The following is a 22,566-nucleotide window of genomic DNA, read 5'->3' as shown; positions in this document are numbered from 1 at the left end:
AGCTGAAGTGCAACCTGGAATGTGCCAATCTGCCTCAGTGGCCCTGGCCCTTCCCAGGATCCAGGGGGCTTGAGGCCTGGGCAGAGCCAGGCATAGGTTAATCTCACCGAGACTGCTCCAGAATGGGTCCCTCTTCTCCCTCACAATCTCTTTTGCCTGTGCTCAGCCTGATATTGGCCTGTTCTCATGTGAGCTCCCCCCCCCCTCTTCTGCATAATGTGCACAATATATGTCAACCTCATTCCTCAGAATCTTCTAAGCATCCTACTTGCCAGTTTATGTGACTTCTGAACATTCATGTCTGGCGCTGTCTTCCATCCGAAGATTGGCCAAGTCTGAACACTGTGGTTCTTTAGCTGTTCCTGAGGTTATGCAGGAGAGAGGAGGTGCGGGCCGTAGTCAGAGCAAGCAGATGCAATCTAGCTGTGGGCCCCCAGCAAATCACGTTACTTCCCCGGGCCTCACTGTGATCGTCTGTGAAAGGAAAGTGTTGATTCAGCTGCCCTATGGAGCCCACCCTGGCTCAAACAGAAGGCTCAGAGATCCTGCCCACGACCCCGCATATGCCCAAGTGGAGGGAGAAGGGAGCCCATGCAGTTTCAGGCCAGTGGGGAGGACTCTGCACCAGTTGAGTACTTTCCCTTCGTGGGCTTAGGTTTAAGGATCACCCGTTGGGTGGGGCCTGGCTGGAAAGAATGAGCCAGCCTCCCCCAGGTTTCCCCCTGCCTGAGTGGTTGCCTCACAGGCTGTTACTTAACCCTCCTCACCACTTCCCAGGGTGGGGAAGGGAAGGGCAGATGGTAGCAGCTGATGCAATAGCCAGACGCAAGCCCGTGTTGTTCTTCGAAGACTAAGCAAAGGTCAGCTGGGCTGGGCCAGCCCGGGCTGCAGCTGCCAGGCCCTGTTCTTTACAGAGTTTTAGCTTCCTCTTCTTCCTTGACTCTTTCTCCTGGAATGGAGTTCACTCTGTGGTCGTCAGAATCAATAGTTGATACTGTTGTGTTAGAATCTACTCACATCTATTCTCTCGTGGTACTCTAACCTGCAGAGAACATCCTTGCCTGCCAGGAGTGTGCACGATACGGGTGTACACACACGCCCAGTGGGGGCATCCGGACGTGAGATAGGTGTTCTGAGAATGTGCTCCCAGTGCTCCTCTGAGGAAGTGGGTTCAGTCAGAAAGATCAGAGAGTGTCAGAAGATCTGGAAATTTCCTGCATAGCCAAAGGCTCAAAATATGGCACAGGGAATGCTATTTCTATTCAAGGCCCCATCTATCAAATATAAATGATGGGCTACTTGCCCATCTCCCAGGGATCTGCATGCCTCGGACATAATATAATTCTTCTAATCTTTAAAGTTAAAACAAAAGCGTGGGAGGGGGAAAAAAGAAGGTGCATCAAGTCCTTTGTCAAGTCCTTGACAAAAGGAAATTGCTAAATATTGCACTCAAACTAGCTTGATAATGAGTAACTATACCTTCACGATAAATTGCAAAGAACTTTGTCTTACTAAATTCATGCTTCAAGACTGAACATTCTGTGCAATGGGCTCAAGAAGTAAAGTCCAGGTACAGTTAGGCCCTATGCCACTCATAATCATCAATTTAATTTCCATTTACTATGTGCCAGGCCCTGTGCTAAGTGATATACATGAGTTTTCACATTTTGTCCTCAAATCCTATGAGATAGAGTCTGTTATTATCCCCTTTTACAGATTCAGAAACTGAGGCACAGATGTGTAAGTAACTTGCTTAAGGACATAGAACTAGTAAGTGGTCGAGCTAAGATGTTAGCCTGGTTACCCTGACTCTGAGCTGCTTTCTCTTTTCCTCTTTCTTTCTTTCTTTCTTTCTTTCTTTCTTTCTTTCTTTCTTTCTTTCTTTCTTTCTTTCTTTCTTTCCTTCCTTCCTTCCTTCCTTCCTTCCTTCCTTCCTTCCTTCCTTCCTTCCTTCCTTTCTTCTTCTTCTTCTTCTTCTTCTTCTCCTCCTCCTCCTCCTCCTCCTCCTTCTTCTTCCTCTTCTTCTTCTTCTTTTGGTTAAATGCATCTGACAAACTCACATATACAAACAGAGGATTTTTTTTTCAATATCTGAAATTTATTGTCAAATTGGTTTCCATACAACACCCAGTGCTCATCCCAAAAGGTGCCCTACTCAATACCCATCACCCACCCTCCCCTCCCTCCCACCCCCTATCAACCCTCAGTTTACAGAGGATTTAAATGGAATAGAATCCTTCAGATTACAAAAGTTACAAAAGGATTCTCCAGAATGGTCTCTAAACCCCAAATTCCCCTGTAACTTCAGTCAGCAAAATCCATGGTTTTATTTTCTGGGTTGGTTTGATTCCCAAGTTTTAAGGAAAATAGTTTTTGAATATAACAGACTTTTGCTCTTTGGGAAGGGTCACTACTAAACCTCTCATCAAATTAGTTAATTCCAATACGATTAATTCTGATGCTTGTTAACGATTGACTTATTTTCTTATGGGTATTGAACAGCTAAATGTAGAAGGGAGCTTTGGGCAAGGTAGTTTATAATTTAAGTATGAATTTTATAATTATACATTTGTATATCTTCACACATAATCAAGGTTAATCAAATAGATAGCCTGAAAGAGTGAAATTATAGTGTTATGGTGTAGCAGGAGTTGGGGGCTTTCTTCTTGAATCAGCCATCAACTTGATTTATAGATGTTTTATCTCATTAACCTTTATGTTGTGGAGCTAATTAGTGATGCTGGGAACCGCAAAACACACTTGAAGCAGTCACATAGCTCTTTAACTCCATCGTGCACCCAATTAAGCCGGACCCAATAATTCTGAATCATAGAAGACATCTTTGGAAAGACGTTGCCTCCTTCGTTTCAAATGGCTTACTGAAATGAAAATCCAACCTGATGTAAACCCTGTTTTTCTCTTTTGGCTGCACATCCTTTTGCATCAAATGCTTCTGAAGCCTTCAAAAGCTCTTCCCAGAGGCAAACACATGCAGATTGTTCTGACTATCCCTGTTTGGGTTAAGTTGTCCCAGGACCCCATGGAAGGTCCTGAGGATTTCACTGCCAGCCTCCCGTGTGCTGGTGAGCACCAGGGCAGCCACATCAGAACCCAGCCCCAGTCAGAAGGCTGCCATCTTGAGGATGGAAAAGGTCCCTCAGGTTCTCACAGTGCTATTGGCATCCTTTTGCTCCTATTCCCCATTCCTACTTCTGGAACTAAGCCCCTGAGGCAGGGGTGGCTACAGTCTTTCTTCCCTTGGTTTCTATGGGAGGATTCTGAGGTGGTTGGCCTTCCATTCTTGTGGCTGGGTTAAGGGGCCAGCTAGAATGGAGGGTTGATGGGAATCAAATAGGCTGCATTGATTTACATAGGAAAAAGTGTGGAGCTACTCTCTGGAGAGAGAGAATAGGCTGGGTGTGTAGCTCTTGAGTGTGACTTCGAGAAAAATGGGCACTTCTTCAAGAAGCTTAGCAAAGATTCACATTATGTTTAAGACATTGGAGATTCAACTTGTGTTTCTTTTGAATAGGATGCCACGGGAAGGTGGACCTTCATAAGGGAGGAAGAAGGCTTACATTTATTCACATTGCATTTCAAGTAATTTTCTGGGTGAGGGAAGTGGTTTGGGTAGAAAAATCTAGGACAATGGCTTACAGTGGAGTTTTCTGAATTTGCATGGTCTTAGGACAGGACTGTGCGGTGTGGGCAGTCTAGAGAGGAGCCCATGGGAGGTTATATTATCAGGTGGAGGCCCTTCACCTCCCTTAGATTTGCAGGTGAAGCTGAGGGTTCTTTTGGGGTTGATTTCACACGAAGAGTAAACTCCAGTGCTGGAGTAAGGTGACACCAAACTTCAATTTCTTTTCTTAGTTTGCTTTAAAAATGGACTAGATGGTTAACATACAGAAGAATTTTTGTGTGGGTTCTTGCTCCTTAAATGCCAAACTGATGTTCTAATGCCGTTTGACATGTCTCTTGGGTGAATGACTCAGCCCTGGCCTCATGGACCCTCCACAGGCTCTCCCTCCCTCAGGGGTGCAGGTGTGTCCCCACCTCAGTTGGAGGCCAGGAAACTAACCACAATCTCCTGGCTATGAGACTGTAGGCTCCTGCCTTGGAGGCAAAACAGGGTGAAACACAGGCAGGCAGGATCCCAAACCACAGAAGCTCAAGTTAGGTCATCTTTGTGAACATGACAACTTGCTGTCTCTCTTAGTCAACAAAAAGAAACATAGACCCATTCAAAAATGGCTTTAAAAGACAGAATTTGCATGACTGTGGCGACTTGCATTGAGTGCTGTTCCAAAGCGGTGTAGAATGAATTTGCCAAATCTTCTTCACAAGCCAAGAAAGGTGCCAGGGTACATTCACACCAGTTTATAGAAGGACTGTTGAGTACAGGGGTTTAAATCATTTGTCTGGTAGCCAGTGAGTATGTTGTCTGATTTCCTGGTCCCTCCTCACATGCACCTAACAACTTGGGGGACTGTGTGCTGGGCAGGAACCATCTTTCAAAGCCCTTGGAGACATTCATGGGATTGTCCCTCTGTGAGACCAGGCTCATTGGGGCAGTTAGAAATTAGGTTGAGGATCAGGTTAGTGAGGAGGAAGCAGTGACGGAAAATTATTATTCATGGGAACAACAGTTACCAATAACCATGAAAATAGTTATTCATGGGAACTTTGCCATGATTGGTATGGCCATTAACATGGTCATTTCATTTTGCCTTAAACGTGGGATCTAGTCCAAGGTGGAGGTAGACGAACCCTTAGGAATGCATAGTGACTACCCAGTTTACCTGTGGGAATCAAGCACATGAAATTGCCTGAGTGAAACAACACTGCTTTGAAAAGCATTCTCTCACATTCACAGTGTATTTAAAATAATCATTAGGAAAAAGGGCCTGGTGTTTTGAGGAATCTATCAGAAATCTTCAGCTCAGTTTGTTCCTAGGGCAGAGGGACAATGGATTTACTTTGCTGAAGTCCTAACTGCTACTGTCAGGGTTATCCAGAAAGTCGAGATAATGCTACACATAGGAAACACAGAAACATTTTCTTTTCTAGACGGGCACCCCTGAAGACTAGAGATAAGAATCACTTTAAATGTGAATTATTGATCCATTCCTCTAAGGCTGGGTAATAACGAACACTGTTTGTTCTTTGTAGAATTTAACATCTGCCCAACCCACTTATAGCACATGGAGTTTGGCCTTACCTCACACAGCCATACTGGTTGCTTTTGACCCTGGCATGTATCTTCCTGAGATCTATCTTGAGTGGAGGGAAAAGATTAATAGAATTGATTTTGAGTGTACTAAATTCTACCCATGACAGACATGTTTCAGGAAGTTTCATGGAATTACTCATAGAGACCAAAACAGTTATTTCTGGACCTGGGGCTTCTTTGGTCACCCACTTCCCCACTGGTTGGCCCAGTCCCTGATTCCTATAGCAGACCTACTTAGGAAGGCTGGTGTATTTTCTTGGTTGCATTTTTCTGTAGCCTTTTACTCTCCACAGATGAGACAACTTAACATGCTTCTGCCACATGTGGCCAGAGATCTGCTTTGTGACAGCATCAGGACCAATCTTGTCCTGGACAGAGGGCTAGAAAAGACCTTGGACCTAATGTTAGTACTAAGTCATGGTGGTTCCTGGCTCCACCCTGGCTCCAGAAACTGGACTTTTATCTTGTCCGTTCACTTTATAAATATTGATTGAGCACCTGCTATGTGCCAGGCCCACAAATATGGCAGTAACTAAAATAGATAGAAATCCCTGCCCCTCTTTAACTTCTGTTTCATTTTAAGAAACTACCATTTTGTCCTAAATTTCAATTGTCATTCCCTGGTCAGTAAGTCACTTCTTCTAGAACAGTATTTCTTTTTTCTTTTTTTTTTTTTTCAGAGAGAGAGAGGGTGCAAGTGAGGGAGGGGCAGAGAGAGAGAGAGAGAGAGAGAGAGAGAGAGAGAGAGAGAGAGAGAATCCCATGAGGGGCAGAGAGAGAGAGAGAGAGAGAGAAGCAGGGGTCACCTGAAGCGGGGTTCATGTTCACTTAAAGTGGGACTTGAACTCAGAAACTGTGAGATCATGACCTGAGGCAAAGTCAGATGCTTAACGACTGAGCCACCCAGGTGCCCTAGAACAATATTTCTTAAACTTCAGTGTGCATTCAAATCACTTGGGTAAATGCACATGTTAGATTCTGCACATCTAACAAGCTCCCAAATGATTCTGTGAGGATGCCGCCTGGCTTACGTGTTGAGTAGCAAGTATGGGCACCCAGCAACATTAGCACCACCCATGAATTTGTTAGAAATGCAGATCCTTGGGCCTTGCTTCAGACCTACTGGCTCAGAATCTATCCTTCAACAGGATCCCCAGGAGTTGAAAAACATGTAGAGCACTGATTCCCAAAGCACATGCAACAACAGAAGCTATAGGTGACAGTCACAAAATACCTGTGGGTCTCGTTCCCCCTTCCACAGAATTGGATGACCTGGCAGCGAGCACCCCAGGTGATTCTGATGGATACCAGGTCTGAAAACTCGCAAGAGCATTTTTGGAGGACAATTTCTGAGCTTTGTGGCACTTCCCCATGGAAATAGCCTTAGAGACGACTTCATGATAGTCATCTGAGATTGTGTGCTCCTCTGAAGTTATCCTCACACGAGTCCCAGATAAGAAACTGAGGCCAGGTTCTTGTCCAGGGTCACATGGTTATAAATGGCGAAGTCTGGCCTGCAACACACGTGCAGTTCTTCCACCACAGTCCTGCTTCCTACCCACCACAGGAATGCCTCTCCTTGACTGTGACCCAAATCTTTCCCTCCTCCAGCAGAGTTTCAGCCCATTACCTCTAAGCCTCCACATCCTCACAAATTCTTTACTGCTATCCTCTCCCCACCCACATCACCCACCAGCCAAACCACACGTTTAATTGGTTGACTTTCCCCAAAGACTGTTTCTGTCAGCCTTTGATGATCGTGGCTCTTCTTGGGGCAGGTGAAGTATGTGGGTGGGAAGGGTGTCGCCCTCTGGACTTCCATCCATCTTTCAGGAAGGCTGTTCAACTTTCTGCTCTTTGTCTTCTGTTCTAGCGTCTCTCTCAATAAGTGTTCTGCAGCCTTCTGGAATGTATGTGAGCACCTCCTCTCTTTGCTCTCAGCTTCAAGAGTTCCTCACTCTTTCAGATTGGCCGCTTTCTTCCCTCCCTATCCTGTTCGGGGAGGTGCTGCTCACCAGTGAAGTTCAATGGACACACTTGGAACTTACGGTCTAAGATAGGGGTCCTAGCTTGGCATCCACATATTCTAACCCAGTACTTTTCAATCTTGAGTGTACCTTAGAGTCTCTTAGGGAGTTTAAAAAACCCCATGTCATGGGGCGCCTGGGTGGCTTAGTCGGTTAAGCGTCCAACTTCAGCTCAGGTCATGATCTCGTGGTCCTTGAGTTCAAGCCCCGCGTCAGGCTCTGTGCTGACAGCTCGGAGCCTGGAGCCTGTTTCAGATTCTGTGTCTCCCTCTCTCTCTGACCCTCCCCCGTTCATGCTCTGTCTCTCTCTGTCTCAAGAATAAATAAACGTTAAAAAAAAAAACAAAACAAAAACAAACCCGATGTCTGGACTGCACTCAGATTGATTAATTTAAAAACTCATGTGGGAGATAGGCATCCGTGGTTTATAAAGCTCCCCAGGTGGTTCCAATGTGCAGCCAAGGTTGAGGGCCACTGGAAAATCCAGGTAAAATTGTTTCTGGATAAGCATATGTGCACTTCCTGGAAAAGCTAAGCCATAGCTTTTAGCAGATTCTCAAAGGTGTCCATGGCACCTTCCTCCTTCCCTTTCCCCACCTCAAAAAGGGCTCAGTGACTGGTCTAAGATAATAAATAAGCAGGGAAAACTTGCCAATTTTTAAGGAAACACCAAACACATGTGTTAATTAAATAAGTTAGGCATTAGCATGTAGAGCAGAGAAAGTACCTGTTGTTGCTTCTTGGGAATGTTCTGTTTGGTGGGATGGGAGAGTCCCTATCTCTCCCAATTAGCCGGGAAAACTGTGTGATTTCAGATGCTGCCCCTACACAGGTCTGATCACATCACCTAACTGTCCCACGGCTACGGGACCACAACATCCTGGTTTCTTCATGACCTAGCTCCAGCCACCCTTTCTAGCTCATCTCCCTCACTTCTTCACACACTTGAGCCCCAAGAGGATGCTCACTGTTCAGTTTTCACACACCGTGCCTTTGCTGTTATTCTTTCCCAGGCTCCACCCCCTTCCCCAACTCTGCCTGCCTTGGGATGGGCCTAGGAGGGGAGGAAGATAGAAGAGAATGGCTGGAGGTGGGTTCTCTGGGGACAGAAGGTACTCAGTTACATTTGTCAAAGTGAGTAGGGCAGCGACCTCAGGAGTTCCTGCTTGGGGAGTAGGGGGATGATGTACAGAGATTCAGAGAAGTTCTGGCCTTCGAGAGACTAAGATGCCAGTGTCGGGGAGGTGGACCAGTGATTTGAGGAGTGCAGGGAAGCATACTAGGTGCTCTGAGAGGAATATGTGGAGGGGACCTGTGGGGTGGGAGGAGGAGTGGAGGGTCTGGAAAGACTTCATCTAGAAAGGGACTGATTCCCAGTGTCCCAGAAAGGACCCCAGTGGAGAGAGATGGGCCTAATCAGGAGGCTGAGACTAGATTATAGAGGGCATTGAATGCCAACCTGAGGACACTCACCACACACAGACTGAGCCCAGCTGGTGCCCCCAGGTCTTGCCAGCTTTTAGTCTTGCTCCCTCAGGAAGTCTTTGCTATATGAAGCTGTTGAGGCATAGGAGCTAATTTTGCAGCTGTGCCATCTGCCTAGGGGTGTCTAAACTTGGGAAGGTGCTAGCTTTTTGCAGGGAGCCTCGGCCTTCTGTAGAGTCTCCTTTCCCACACTGCCCATGTTCCCAGGCCCCTAGAACAAGTCAGGGAGCCAGGATCTCTGACCCTATAGATAAGAACAATGACTGTACTTCCCAACCATAAGTCAGGTGGGACATAGGTATGAAAGTGGACTGGAAAATGGGCAGTTAGAGGCCTCTCAGAATAGCAGAGGAGGAGTGGAGTAACCTCCAGATCCTTGGGTTTGAAACCCCGTGCTAAGTGCTGGGAATTCAGTGTTGACTGACGCCACACAGACACTGCATCTAAAGCTCTGCAAGAGTAGATGTTCAATAAATGTTGAACATCTGCTTTCCTGGGCTGAGAATCCAGATTAAACAGTTGTACCTCCCCCCCCACCTCCCCCTGCAAAGAGGTGGATGCCCCTCCCCTAAGGCCTTCACCCCTTCCACTTGGGCTACCAGGATTCTCTAATTGTTCTACACTTTAATAAGGCACAGAGGGCTCATTATGTATATCCGGGAAATCCTCCCCTCCAATCCAAATCAGGAATTACATCTGTATTAATAAACATTTTAATTAACACTTACCAACTGCCAACAAAGTGTTAGGTGTAAATAACAGGTGGGTGCAGGTTGAAGTAATGAGACTAGACAGTCACTGCTTCCTTTCTATTCCATTCAGAAATTTCAAGAAATAATTCATATGCTATCTCTTTTTAGAAACAAGCTTATAAATTCTCCTGAACCCCGAAACTATTAATACACAAATACTTATCATTGTTTGCCACTTAAACATAAATATTAATAATTTAACTTTGGCATGGTGCCTCTCATCTCAGATTCATTTATTCTTTCATTCAGCAGACAGTCAAAGGGTGTTGGAGGTGCTGTTCTTGGTGCCAGGATACAGCAGTGAGTGAATAAGACAAAGTTCCTGATCTTAAGAAGTTTACATCGTGGTAGGCAAAGACAGATAATAAGGAAGTCAACAAATACACCAAAAAATACTAAATGGTGAGACGTGCTGTAGGAAAATGTAAAGTGGGGTAAGGAGAATAGGGTGTGTGTGTGTGTGTGTGTGTGTGTGTGTGTGTGTGTGTGTGTGTGTGTGTGTTGCTTTCTTTCTGTGGCCAGGGAAGGCTTCACTGATTAGGTAACATTCAAATGACACAATTTACTGGTTTATTACATATAGGTCATGAGAGAACGAGGTGTCTGGTTGGCTCCTGGGCTTTTTACTTGAGCAACTGGAAACATGGACTTGCCACATACTGAGATGGGGGATGCCTTACGGGTACAGACCAAGTTCGGGAAGTTGATTTTGGTCATGTGATATCAAGTAGGCAGTTAAATACACCAATCTGGAATCCAGAGGAAAGGTTGAGACTGGAGATATAAATTTGGAAATCTTCAGCTCCTGGGTTTTTCAAAACCCAAGCTAGGTGTGACCACCCAGGGGATAAGTGTGGACAGAGGAGATTCGAGGACTGAGCCCTGGGCATGCCTCCACTGAAGGGTGAAAATGGTGAGGTGAAAATGGAGAAAGAATTGTTGATGAGGAAGCAGGGAAACCAAGAGAGCAGATACCTGGACACCAAGTGAAGATAGTTTTTCAAGAGGAGGGAGTGAGCAACTGTGTAAAAACAATACTGATAGATGCTGAGTATAATGAGGCTCAAGAATTGACCATGAGATTTGGTTGTGTAGGGGTCAAGGCCCTCACCAGAACAGGTTCTACGGAGAGGAGGAAGAAGGGGAGGCAAAAGTTTGATGCCAGATTCTGAGAGAGACAGAGATGTTGTCTTAGTCATTGGGTACTGTTTTTGAAGAAACCAGCTATAAAAGACAGTGTGAATATGGACTAGATACTAGGAAACTATTGTTAATCTTTTAGAAGCGAAAATAGTAGTATAGTTATAATAATCTTAGTCTTGACAGATACCTACTTAAATGTGTAGGGGTGAAGGTTTGTGACGTCTGCAATTTATTTTCACACAGCTTAACAAAAAACCATATATAAAAATATATTTATTTATTCAAGTAGTATACAGAGAGAGTAGAATGTTAACATTGATTGCATTGGGTATATGATGTGTTCATTGCACTATTCTTTCAACTTTTTGATATGTTTGAAATGCCTCTTTATAGAAAATTTGGGAGAAAATACAGACTCTGGGCCTCACTGGTGGCAAATGGAGCTTTTAAAAGGCCACAGGTGACTCTGCTATACCATCTAGGGACGAGATCCACTGATCCAATGCCCCACTGAGCATAAAACTGAGGTGTAAATAGTTGAAAGACTTTCCAAAGGACAGAACAAAGGCTGAAATTCATGTTTCTTGGCTTCCAGTCCTGTGTTCTTTCTTATATATCCTTTAAAGGAATTTCCTAGATAAGAAACCTTACCCTCTTAAACACCTAAAACTCTTTGTCAGCAAACTGCACAAGGTAAGGAAGGATTTGGGCACCTACAGGGTACTCAGTTGTTAAAGTCAGATTATCAAGAGGACTGAAAATTATTAGAGGGTGAAAAAACTATAAGGTACGAAGGGCAAGGGCAGTCCTAGTTTTTACAAACTTGAATTGTATTGAAAAGCTAAATTTTCTCTTTTAAATAATTTTATTACTTTTAGTGAATATAATCCATGAGATTGAATTTTATTTCACACATTTGTTAAGATTTAATATATAGACAAAATCATAGATGAGGAAAAAATCTGAAAGTCTTGATTGTTAGTTGGGGAATGCGGTTACAGATGAAGTTCCTAGTGTTGAAGGAGTTCCTTGCAGAGAGAAGTGAAGAACTGAAGATGCAGATTAGGTCCCAATGTTTAGTGGGAAAGGCATGAGTCTTGGCAGTCAGACAAAACCTGGGTTCGAATTCTGACTCTGCCATTTACTAGTTTTGTCACATTAGGCAAGGTATGTGAGCGCTCCAGATGAGTTATTCAGTCCCTCTTGCAGGCAACTGCGCTGGGTGCTCTAATAAGGCACGTTAACATAAGATACGCAAGGTCGTGCCCTCCTAGAAATCCAACAGATAATTAAGGAACGGGGGATATTCAGGGGGAGGTTCTAACCCTGAAGGGACTAAGAGCAGCTCTTAACCAGGAGGAGATGAAGTTGGGCCGGAAGAAGCAAAAGAAGGCAACATTTTAAGGAAATATGCGGGAGCCTGGTAGTCTGGAGCAGCTGAGAAACACATACATAGCCTGTGGCTTTAATGCAGGTGGTTGCGATTATTTAGTGAAAACAAGTATGGAAAGACCTAACTCTGCCCCGGAAGTAAGAGGCAGGGGTTGGAGCGCGAACCCTGAGCGCTTTTAAACTCCCTCTCTAGTAGAGAAAGGGAGTTCAGCCTCCACCACTACAAAGATAAAACAACTAGCTCATATTGAACACAAGCAAGAGACAGCGTCGGGTCTGGAGGTTTATTGGGGAGGGGTGGGGGGCGGCGTGGGGCGTGGCCTGGAGCAAATCATCATGTTCTCTTCCGGAACAGGCGTGTGCCCCGGAAGAAGTTGCTTGTTGAGTGATTTTTTTGGGCCGATTTCGGAGACTGTTGGGGGAGTTGTCGCCATGTTCCTGTCCGCGGTCACCTGTAAGTGGGGATGGAGGAGGCGGCAGGGACTGCGGCAAGGGCGGGAGGCCGTGACAGGCAGGCTTCGGGACGGTGCGGGTTTGAGGGCGCGCGCCGGTCGGGAACCTGCCGCTGCGACTTGCCGGGCCTTCAGGACTACAACGTCCGGCATGCTCCGCGGCACTCCTCCGTGGGGCTTGGAGGTCTCTAGTGCTAGTTCTTCATCCCTTTGCGGTCGCAGGGACGGTCGTGTCTGGTCAGCAGGAGTGGGGTGCTTTCCCGGTCCTTCGTAGGGATGTGTCAGCAGAATCTCTGCACGTCCGAACTGGGGGGGAAAAAAACCCTCAGAATTTTTATTCCACTCGTTTCAAACTCTGAAGACGAGGAAATGGCTTGAGAGAGGCAGTGACGAGGTCAATACAGCTGGGCTGGGAAAGAAGTGTTCTGGCTTCCCAAGGCAGCTCTTTTCTGCACCAGGCCAACTGTTCGATTAGATTTAGTTTCCCTCCTCCACCTCATGTGGTTGCTGAAATTTGCATGGGTTAACTTGTCAAACCAGAGGCTTGTTGCAGTGCAAATATTTGCACCTAGAAGAGGAACATGTGGAGCAGATCTTAGAGCGATTTGAAAAGTAACCAGCCCCACTGAAAAGGGATTGTGCAAAGCATTTCATCCAGAATTGTGTTGGTTTCATTGGATCTTTGTCTTCTTTCCAGAATCTTAGCGAGATCCCTACAAGCTAGGGAGTAGTTACTTGAGTGACAACCCATGGCATACTTCTATAACTTACATTATTTATTACAGACATATGAACTTTGCATAAGAAAGATAACAAATTGATATTTTCTTTTCTCTTTCAACCTTTCCTCTCTGCGAAAAAGTTGCCAAGAGCAAGTCAAAGTAAGTAAGGTTTTTCTTTCTTTCTTTTTTTTAACTTGTTTATGTTAGATTTGTTTTTCAAGCCCCTGCCAATACATCCTTATATTAATTAAACTAAGCATTTGGTTTCAGTTTTCTGAAAGTTGATTTGAGGATTACTTGGTGAATCGTTTTGGGTCTATGAACGCTTTCAGAAAATATTTTTCCCCCTGCCCAACTGATCTACTTAAGTGAGCCATTCAGATAATTAAAGGAGCTCTTGCTCCCTTGTTCCTGAACAAACCATCAGGGTTCCCATGCTCTCTTTGGAATACTACCATATTTCTGTTTCTTCAAAGTCAGGTCGAAGGGCCATTTGTTTGGAGGCCACTACAGGAATCTAGCTGAACAAGCTGTGATTTGATTGAACTACAGAGTCAGTTTTGATGAGTTGTGTGATCCTTTGCATTCATAGAATAAGCATTTCAAAAATAGCAAAGATTAAAGATTCCATGCTGTACCAGAGAGACTATAAATACCAAACTGGCATCTCAAAATAAAATTTGTAGACAATAACTGAAGTAAGATTTTCTGTGTTAAAAATAGGAGAATTATTTTCCAGAAAAAAAAAAAAAAAAGGAAAATTCTAAAGCAGGCTTTACTTACAACCCAAGACATATCCAAATCTTAAAACTAGGTTTTTGGATTAAAGTTAATGGAAAACATATAAGTTAGTGCTTTCTGCCAAATAGCTTTTATTCATATAGCTTTTCCCACAATCCAGTTTATTTATGTTAGAATTCCCATGTCTAAATTATGTAGGAATCTCCAGTGCCTCTGGTTTCTTTAGAAACCCTGCCTCTCATGTTCTTTGTATCCTTCTTATAACATCTGCCAAATATGTCTTACCTTATAGACTTTGTGTTCACCACTCACCTTCCATACTATACTGTTGGTTCCTGGAAGGGGCAGTTGCAGCCTTATAGAGCTTTGCATTTCCCACAGTGCTTTCCACAGAGTAAGCGCTTAATAGGTATTTGTTAAATCTTTTTGAATGAAGGACTAATTATTGTCTTTCCTTTTTTTTTTATGTTTGTTTATTTTTGAGAAAGAGCGTGAGTGGGGGAGGGGCAGAGAAAAGGAGACACAGAATCTGAAGCAGGTTCCAGGCTCTGAGTTGTTGGCACAGAGCCCAACTTGGGGCTCAAACTCATGAACTGTGAGATCATGACCTGAGCTGAAGTCGGACGCTCAACCGACTGAGCCACCCAGGTGCCCCTATGGCCTTTCTTAATTAACAAATATTGTGTACCTTTTATGTGTGAGGCACTGTGCTAGACATTGAAAGGGATGCAAAGATGTATTTTTTTTTCATTTTACTTTTTTTTTTACATTTATTTATTTTTGAGAGACAGGGAGAGACAGAGTGTGAGCAGGGGAGGGGCAGAGAGAGAGGGAGACACAGAATCAGAAGCAGGCTCCAGGTTCTGAGCTGTCAGCACAGAGCCCGACACGGGGCTTGAACCCACGAACCGTGAGATCATGACCTGAGCCAAAGTCGGACACTTAACCGACTGAGTCACCCAGGCGCCCCGATGTGTAATGTATTATAGATGCTACAGATTCTCTTTGGAATAGTTAAGAAATAAGATAGCATGGTCTACATAGGGAAGCCAGACACACAAACAAGTAACAGTACAAGGGATTAAAAGGTCTAGTGAGGCAAAACATGAACTTTATGCTTTGGATGACTATAACTTAAACACAATATGAGGGGGAACAAGATTTTGCATGTTAATAGTGTAAAAGTTACCATCCTTTTATTTTGTCCCTGTCTAATTTTACTCCGATTACACACATCCTGGAAGATAGGGCTCTTTTGTGATAGCCAGCTTTATGATTTCTTGACTAGCCAGCTAGAGTTACCAGCACTTTTGTATTCCCCCCCTGCCCGACTTCTCCTTCTAAGAGGTGAGTGTCTGAGTCTGTTCCACAACGTGGTTTGATTGTTCTTGTTGCTTGGTTAGTTGATTGCCGAGGTATTCTATAATAGAACAGACCTTGGAAATCAGAACCATTGAAATTGTGATTTATGGAAAATGTAGGCTGTCTTAGAACTGAACCTTTTTGGGTTGATATCCCACAGCTAATACTACTGTACAGAGTTCTCAAAATGTGTCGTCCTCCCACGACTGATTTTAGTTTATTTCCTCAGCTTATAATAGCTTATTTTTAAATCTTAGAACCATTCTGGTGAAAATGCTAAGCCAAGCTGGGACAGGTTACTCCTTCAACACTAAGAGAAGCCGACTACGGGAGAAACTGACTCTCTTACATTATGATCCAATTGGTAAGATTCAGATAAATTACTCCACAGTAAATTCAGATGCTTTCAAGGCCTGTTGCCCTTTCCAGACTGATGCTGAACGTCTTTTGGCCATTTTTGTGGCCCCTCTGACACTGTAGCATTCAGTCAGCAAGTATATGTTGAGTGTTTACTATGGTGCCACTTACTATCCCAGGTGGTGGGATACACCAGGACACCTTCAGGCCCAGTCCCTGCACTCTTGGTACATACAGTCTGTTTTGGAAGGGAGAGAAAAAAAAAAGAAAAAAAAATGACGTTCTGCTGAGTGCTTTGAGAGACACAAGCAGGATGCTGAGATACACGATAAAGTTGGGGAGAGGCAGATTCCACCTTTATCTTATTCTTGAATAGGATAGATCTGGTAAAGAAACCAGCTATGTAAACAGAATAGGTGATACTGTTCTGGAAACGGAAAGAAAAGAGTGTCTTCAGAAGGGGAGGGAATATCCTCCTGGGATCATTTAACAGTGGCAGGCAGTTAGGTCCCGATTTGAATTAAAGGAGTATGGTATCTATATATTGATGGAGGAAGTTAAGAAATGTCATTTGTACTCTCTGCTAAAATGCCATAATAAATGGTAACTTTAAATAGTCTCGGTAGGTAGAAGTATTTGTCCAGGAGAGACAAGTGTTTCCAAGGCAAGATTGCCTTCTTACAAAAGACAGCAGCTGATTGCTATTGGTAGAAGCCCAGTTTTGTTTTTGGGTTTTGTGAGCAGAGTTATGTGAAGTAAACTAGCAAACCAATGATTTATTTTAAAACTCCAGGCCATTTGCTTAATTTTTGTGCCCTTGATTCTGAACAGCCTCTTTATAAATGTTTCTTAGTAAGAACTGTACTGGAGCTTCTGGGTTGGTGAACACATATTGACTATGGGAGAGTGACCTGTGCGCCCCTTGCCCACACCTACGCGTCACTTCCATCTGACTGTTCCTGAGTTACTAATAACTGGTAGATCACGTCAGAATTTTCCTTCTTTTTTTAATCATGCTGTATTATCTTTAATTAAGTATAAAGACTTCCAATCATATCACCTACAGACCATTTTATCCACTGCTCTGGCCGCCAGTCTCTTGTTTCTCTCTTCAGCAATGGTGAGGCAGACACCCTTTCCAAGGGGGAGAGAAAGCCACGGTTTGTTGCCTTTGCCAATAACAAAGGTGTTGGAGAGCCAAGTGGCAAAGCTCTTGCATTGGCATCTTTCACGCCAGCTACATCAAAAGAACCAGGGTGTCTCTCTCTCTCTGTTGGTGATTATACCAGTTCTTCCCAGGTTGGCATCCCTGGTCACCACTCACAGATTACCAGTGCCAAACTTGATGAAAGCAGTAACCTTTCCAGTCTCCGCCATCAGTGTGAATGGTGTCCTTCACCTTGATGAGGGGATCAGCATAGCAGATGATGCAAGCATAATGGGTGACCAGGTGAGGGATTCCTTTTGTTCCCACAAAGATCTTTCTCACTTTGCACAACTGATACTTGGCCTCCTCAGGTGCAATATTATGAACAGCAAAGCAGCTCTTGGTGTGACAGATCAGACAGAAATTCTCCCCAGTCTTGTCAATGTTGATGTCATCCATAAAACCAGCAGGGTAGGTTGTTATCAGTTGGGATCTTGCCATCAATCTTGGTAAAATGCTGCATACTGATCTTTACTTTATGTGCTGTGAGGGCATACTCAAGTCTGTTCCTTAGGAAAATGATGAGAGAGAGATATTCTCTCAGCTTATGGGGACCAGTAGATGGACAAGGGGCAAACACATCAGTTTATCCAGCATCCAGTCTTTGGAGCTGCTACGTGCTTCAGATGCTTCTTGGGACCACAAGCCGCGGCTGTACTGGGCATGAAAAGAGAGCAGAATTGAGCTGAATTGTAAGACACCCACGTGGTGATCAAGATTGAATTGGTACCAGAATCTTATTTCCCCAAATTAATCCATTATATAATGAAAGATACTTAACCTCATAATCAACTTTTTCATTAACTAAGAATAAGACTCTCACTTCTGGCCAAGATGGAATAATAGGAATCAAATTTCCCTTCCCACTGGAAACAACAACAAAAGGACAATATTTGCAATAAAAGACCATGATCCCTGAAAGAAAGGAAACAGACTAGTGCTTGTGAATAACCAGACAAAATGGAAATTTCTGTCTTCTTTGCTTACCAACACAAGTCTCCTATCTTCAGATGTCATGAACACAAGCACCTATACTCTCCAGGCGATCTCCATGTTCTAGATGAAGAATTTTATGCAAAGGATTTTAATCAAGGACACAAAGCTAAAGTACATTTCAGAACAAAGATTTGAACTGAAGACTCTCTGACTCTAAACCCCGGGCCCTAAATTATTCTATGTAGGGACCTATGAATGGGAGGTTTTACGGGAGGCTAAAACCTACGTACCATTGCATGACTTCTGGGCAGGCATTAGTGCCAATCCTGACTAGCAGCTACATTCACAGCTGCCTTCAGAGTTTGTACAGAAGGTCTCATGACCGCTGTTGTACCATTCATTATGCTGCATTCATTCATCAATGTCTAAGAAAAATAAAAATAGTATCGCCTGCAAAAAAACCCACAAAGGCCCTTACCAGTGTGAGGAGCATATAAAAAAGACTCTTGAGAAGCCCAGTTGTCAGCTTAAAATTGGATGATTTCCATTCTTTAACGGAAATAAAATTCTCTGCTGTTTTTACAGTGTTAAAATTTCTGGTCATTCTTTATCATAATATAAAAGGAGTTCTAGGTTTGTACCTGATGATTGGGAGTCTGAATTCTAGGATGTGACCACATATGGTAGAAAAATTATTACAATGATAAGGTATGTCTCTTAGTCCTTTTGGGTTGCTATAACAAAATACCACAGACTAGGTGGCTTATAAACAACAGAAATTTATTACTCAGAGTTCTGGGGCCTGGGAAGTCCTAAGTTCAAGGTGCCAGCATGGCTGCTTTCTGGTGAAGGCCCTCTTCCTGGTTCACAGCCTGTGTCGTCGTCTTGTCCTCACATGGAGGACAAGGGCAAGCAAGTATTGTGGGGTCTCCTAATAAAGCATTAATCCTGGTCATGAAAACTCCACCCTCGTGACCAAAGCACCTACCAGAGGCCTTGCCTCCTAATGCCATCGTATTGGGGGTTTAGGATTTCAACATATGAATTTGAGCGGGGGGGTGGGGGGGTGGGGGTACACAAATATTCAGACTATAGCTATATGATAGAGTTGGTGTGATTTTTTTCTCCTGATTTCTTTGTATTAGCTGGTAAAAGCTCAAAGTGATGAACTTTACAGAAAGTAATTGTTTTTCTAGCATTTATCTCTTTTAGAATTTATATTTAGGAACATGCACAATGTTAATAAATGTTAGTTGAATAACCTTTTATGATATTTTCAGCATGAGAATGTATTGGGATTTTCATCCTTAGTACGGAGGTGTTAGGAACTTATTTGTCAAATTGATTTTAAGTTTTGAGATTGGGAAAGAATACTACAGTAAACAGTTCTGATCATAAGTTGAAAGTAGGAGAAAACATCCATAAAAGACTGTTAGAACTTTTCTGATAAGGAATGGTCTGAGTCTTCACAGCACAACTTTGTCCTTTTCTGAAGAAGAGAATGTTCCGGGATAGTGGACTGCCTGGCTTTCTGCCCATCTACTGAATGCCCTGCAGGCTAGCATGATGATGTTTGCCTTGGGGCCTGCCCCATTGCCCAAGGTACCAAATAGCTTGGCAGTTCTCCCAACATATTTTACTGCAGTGAATAAATGACTAGTTTAAGGGTAATGTTTTGTTAGTCTGCTTTATAAAGGAAATCAGTAAGGAAACAGAAAAATTCCCAATTATTTGAACATTTCACAGTATACTCTGGCTAGAACCAGCCTGTCTTTTCAGACTCCTTTTCTTCGCTAATTTCCAAGGAGGAAGGACCAAATGCTGAGGCATAAGCTTATTAAACTTTGTTGAATATATGAAGGCTTATCATAAAATGAAAACTTGTCATTTTTGATTCCTTGGATGACTAAACAAGACAATACAGACTTTAATTGAAGCAGAGTTGATTTAGGTTAGACGTAAGGAAAGAACTTGACAGATTCATTCTTCTATGAATTCAGCAGCAAATATTTTGACAGAAAATTAGTTTTTGTTTATGATCATGGATAGCAGTGTATTATTTCAGCTCAACTGTGTATCTAGCAGCAACCCTGTGAGGGAGATGGACTTATCCCCCACACAGGGAAGCAAACTGAAAGCAGAACATTTTGAGAAATTTGTCCAGGGACTCCCAGCAGATATAAGTGGTAGAGCCAAGGTTGGAACCCAGTCTTTCCGACGCCAGGCTCCCTATTTTTTCTAGTACATGGAGCCAAAGTAATCTTCCTAAATTTTTTTTTTTTTTTTTTTTTTTTTTTTTAATTAGGATCTTCCACTGGGGTCAGCCTAGCATTCGAGGCTATGGAGCCCTACTGTCCTCTTACCTCTTACCACTGTTCCTTGGTACCAGATGTGTATTCCTTTTATAGTTCATCCAAAGGCTGCTCTTTCGGGGACCAAACTTTCCCTGTCCGTGAGGTGTTCCCTTACCGGTCCAGTCCCTTCGATCTTTAGGGTCCTACTTCCTGGACATTCAGGGGCTCTGCTCATACTTCTATAAACTCCACATTGCTTAGCACAGTTCTGTGGACTGAAATATTTATTCTTTGGAGTAAGAGAATGAATTCAGTGAGTGAATCCGAAATTTTTCGTGAATAAAGCCTTGCTTTACTGATCTTAGTCACTCCTATTCTGGGTAATTTAAATAGTCTCCTGATTGGTTACCAGTGAGATGGGTTCTGGTTTTCTTTTTAGCCATTTTTTTAGTTCCATGTAGAAAAACATGGAAACATTTTCTGCAGTGAATCATATTGTTTGATGGGAAACTATTGTGGTTTACCATTTTATAATGCTTTGTAGTCCCTCTTAGACTTTGAAGGAGCATCAGTACTACTTTTAAAATATTAGATAATTCAGAATATATTAAAAATACCTCTACACAGTGTAATAATATATTTTGGTTTTTTATTAACATAGATAAAATTCTGTTGACCGGTTAATAGTTTTTTTTTTTAATTTTTTAATGTTTGTTTATTTTCGATAGAGAGTGCAAGTGGGGGAGAGGCAGAGAGAGAGGGAGACACAGAATCTGAAGCAGGTTCCAGGTTCTGAACTGTCAGCAGAGTCTGATGCGGGGCTCGAACTCACGAACCGTGAGATCATGACCTGAGCTGAAGACCGACGCTTAACCGACTGAGCCACCCAGGTGCCCCCTGGCTAATAGTTTTTAAATCTGGCTGACCATCAGGATCATCTGAGGTTTTGTAAAAATGTAGATGTTCAGTCCTCACTCTAGATGTATTAGACCAGAATTAGGGTAGGGGTGGAGGTGAGACGTAGGAACGTATTTTAATTAAGCTCCCTAGCCTATTCTTAATCATAGAGAGCTTGGGAATCTCATGTATACAGTATCCATATTGATTATAGAAGAAGAAGAAAAACCGTAGTGAAATGTCTGTGTGATCGGGATAAGCGAGGGGTGTTGTGTTGTAGTCCTTTGAGTTCCTGGATCTTCCTGGGTGCATTGTTTGCTTTTGGATTTTTGGCCAGGAATAAGTAGGTGGTGAGAGACCGAGAGACAGAGGGAGAGAGATATGTTGGAAGTTAATGGAGTACTATAAAGCATTACACGAACAGTGAAAACCTTACTGCCCAGCATCCAGTCTCTAGTCTTTCATCTGGGCAGTTAGTACTTTTGTGTTGGCTTTCTTTCAGAGAACTGTACTGTTTTGATATTTTCAGTAATGAGATTTTGGTTATAATTTTTATTCTTTTACCATACAAGAAAATCAGTTTTTGGGTATATTAAACCATCTCTGGAAAGTACAAGGTTTAATGTGTATTTACTCTTCTGGCCAGACTGCCTTTTGCTTGGTCTGCTCAGTTCTTGCCGCTTTTTTTTCCTCAGTCCAGCTCTTAGTCTCTCTCCTGCAAGAGTGTTCATTAATTGGGTGAAGACATTGGATGTTTTCCATTTTTTGCTCCTAGTTTTGTTTGTTAATGTGGATATTTCACATTGAGTGAGATATGACCTTGTGGTGTCCCAGAGATGCCACTGATTGGCTGGTGAACCTTCCCTTGATTTCCTTACCATTTTCTCTAGGTTTCTTTGGCCTCTGGGATTGAGGAACCGAGTTTGCAAATCTGCTCCATCCTCATGTGAAAGGAATAGTAAAATAAGAGAAAAGAGAGTGCTTGTGGTCTGACACATATTTTTATTTAAAAATGATGATGATGCTTTTAGTTTTCTGCTACAACCCATTTTTCTCTTACAGTGAAAACAAAAGTCCTCTTTGTGGAACAGAAAAAAATACGCTCCCTCTAAACAATGGATTGAAAATGAATTTGATTTATAAATGAGAAGACTGAGGGCGGGATACTGATTCAGAAATTCTGCAGCGTGTAATAAAAGAAGAGGAAGTGGCACGGAATCACTGCCTCCTGTGATTTGAAGGCCATTGTGAAGGAAAACAATGGACTGAAAGAAAGTTCTTCATATTAGGACATATATCATTGCATCACATTTATTTATCTTTCTGGATATTTTTATAGCCCTTAATAAAAAATATTAAAATAGCGTGTACTATTGTCTCTTAGTGATGTTTTCCCCCACTCTTTGAAATAAAAAAAACAACTACATTACTAAAGAATAAGCATTGTTTCATATAAAAGAAAGTTTCCATAATGAAACTTGTGCAAGACTTTCCAGTCTGCTCCTCTTTGTACTTCATAGGAAAGGCAGAGTCATTCTCCAGAGTGATCTTGAAAAAACTGTGTAA

At 43.0% G+C, this 22,566-nt stretch overlaps 2 protein-coding genes across 5 annotated transcripts in view; one reads left to right on the top strand and one right to left on the bottom strand.

Annotated features, from left to right (window-relative positions):
* The first annotated feature begins 10,788 nt into the window (after positions 1-10,788).
* On the top strand, positions 10,789-22,370 carry MRPL33 (mitochondrial ribosomal protein L33). 3 transcript variants are annotated; one of them, XM_019827749.2, is made up of 5 exons: positions 12,388-12,486; positions 13,347-13,365; positions 15,567-15,673; positions 16,956-17,116; positions 22,063-22,370. In XM_019827749.2, the coding sequence occupies exons 1-5, from the start codon at positions 12,465-12,467 to the stop codon at positions 22,063-22,065; spliced, it is 312 nt and encodes a 103-aa protein (XP_019683308.1). In that variant the 5' UTR covers positions 12,388-12,464; the 3' UTR covers positions 22,066-22,370. The 3 variants fall into 3 exon arrangements, with proteins under 3 accessions (XP_044910722.1, XP_019683308.1, XP_003984421.1); XM_045054787.1 differs by lacking the exons at positions 15,567-15,673; positions 16,956-17,116 and adding an exon at positions 10,789-12,114; XM_003984372.4 differs by lacking the exon at positions 16,956-17,116.
* Positions 16,001-22,566, bottom strand: part of RBKS (ribokinase) — a 102,811-nt gene continuing 96,245 nt past the window's right edge. The window contains exon 8 of one of the 2 annotated variants that reach the window (XM_045054770.1): positions 16,001-17,530. In XM_045054770.1, the coding sequence (XP_044910705.1) occupies positions 17,414-17,530 (117 nt within the window). In that variant the 3' untranslated portion in view covers positions 16,001-17,413. The remainder of the gene's footprint in view (positions 17,531-22,566) is intronic. The other variant, XM_045054772.1, reaches the window with a different exon arrangement.

Source organism: Felis catus, chromosome A3 (genome assembly GCF_018350175.1).
Source record: "Felis catus isolate Fca126 chromosome A3, F.catus_Fca126_mat1.0, whole genome shotgun sequence".
In the NCBI taxonomy this organism is placed as follows: Eukaryota; Metazoa; Chordata; class Mammalia; order Carnivora; family Felidae; genus Felis; species Felis catus.
This window is presented reverse-complemented; position numbering and strand designations above follow the sequence as displayed.

What these genes read in the sequence shown, in the direction of transcription:
- MRPL33 (XM_019827749.2), top strand. Translation starts at nt 12,465, where the DNA reads ATGTTCCTGTCCGCGGTCACCT. An exon ending in CTTACATTATGATCCAATTG is followed by an intron (nt 15,674 to 16,955) that starts GTAAGATTCAGA and finishes TGATTATACCAG; the next exon opens with TTCTTCCCAGGTTGGCATCC.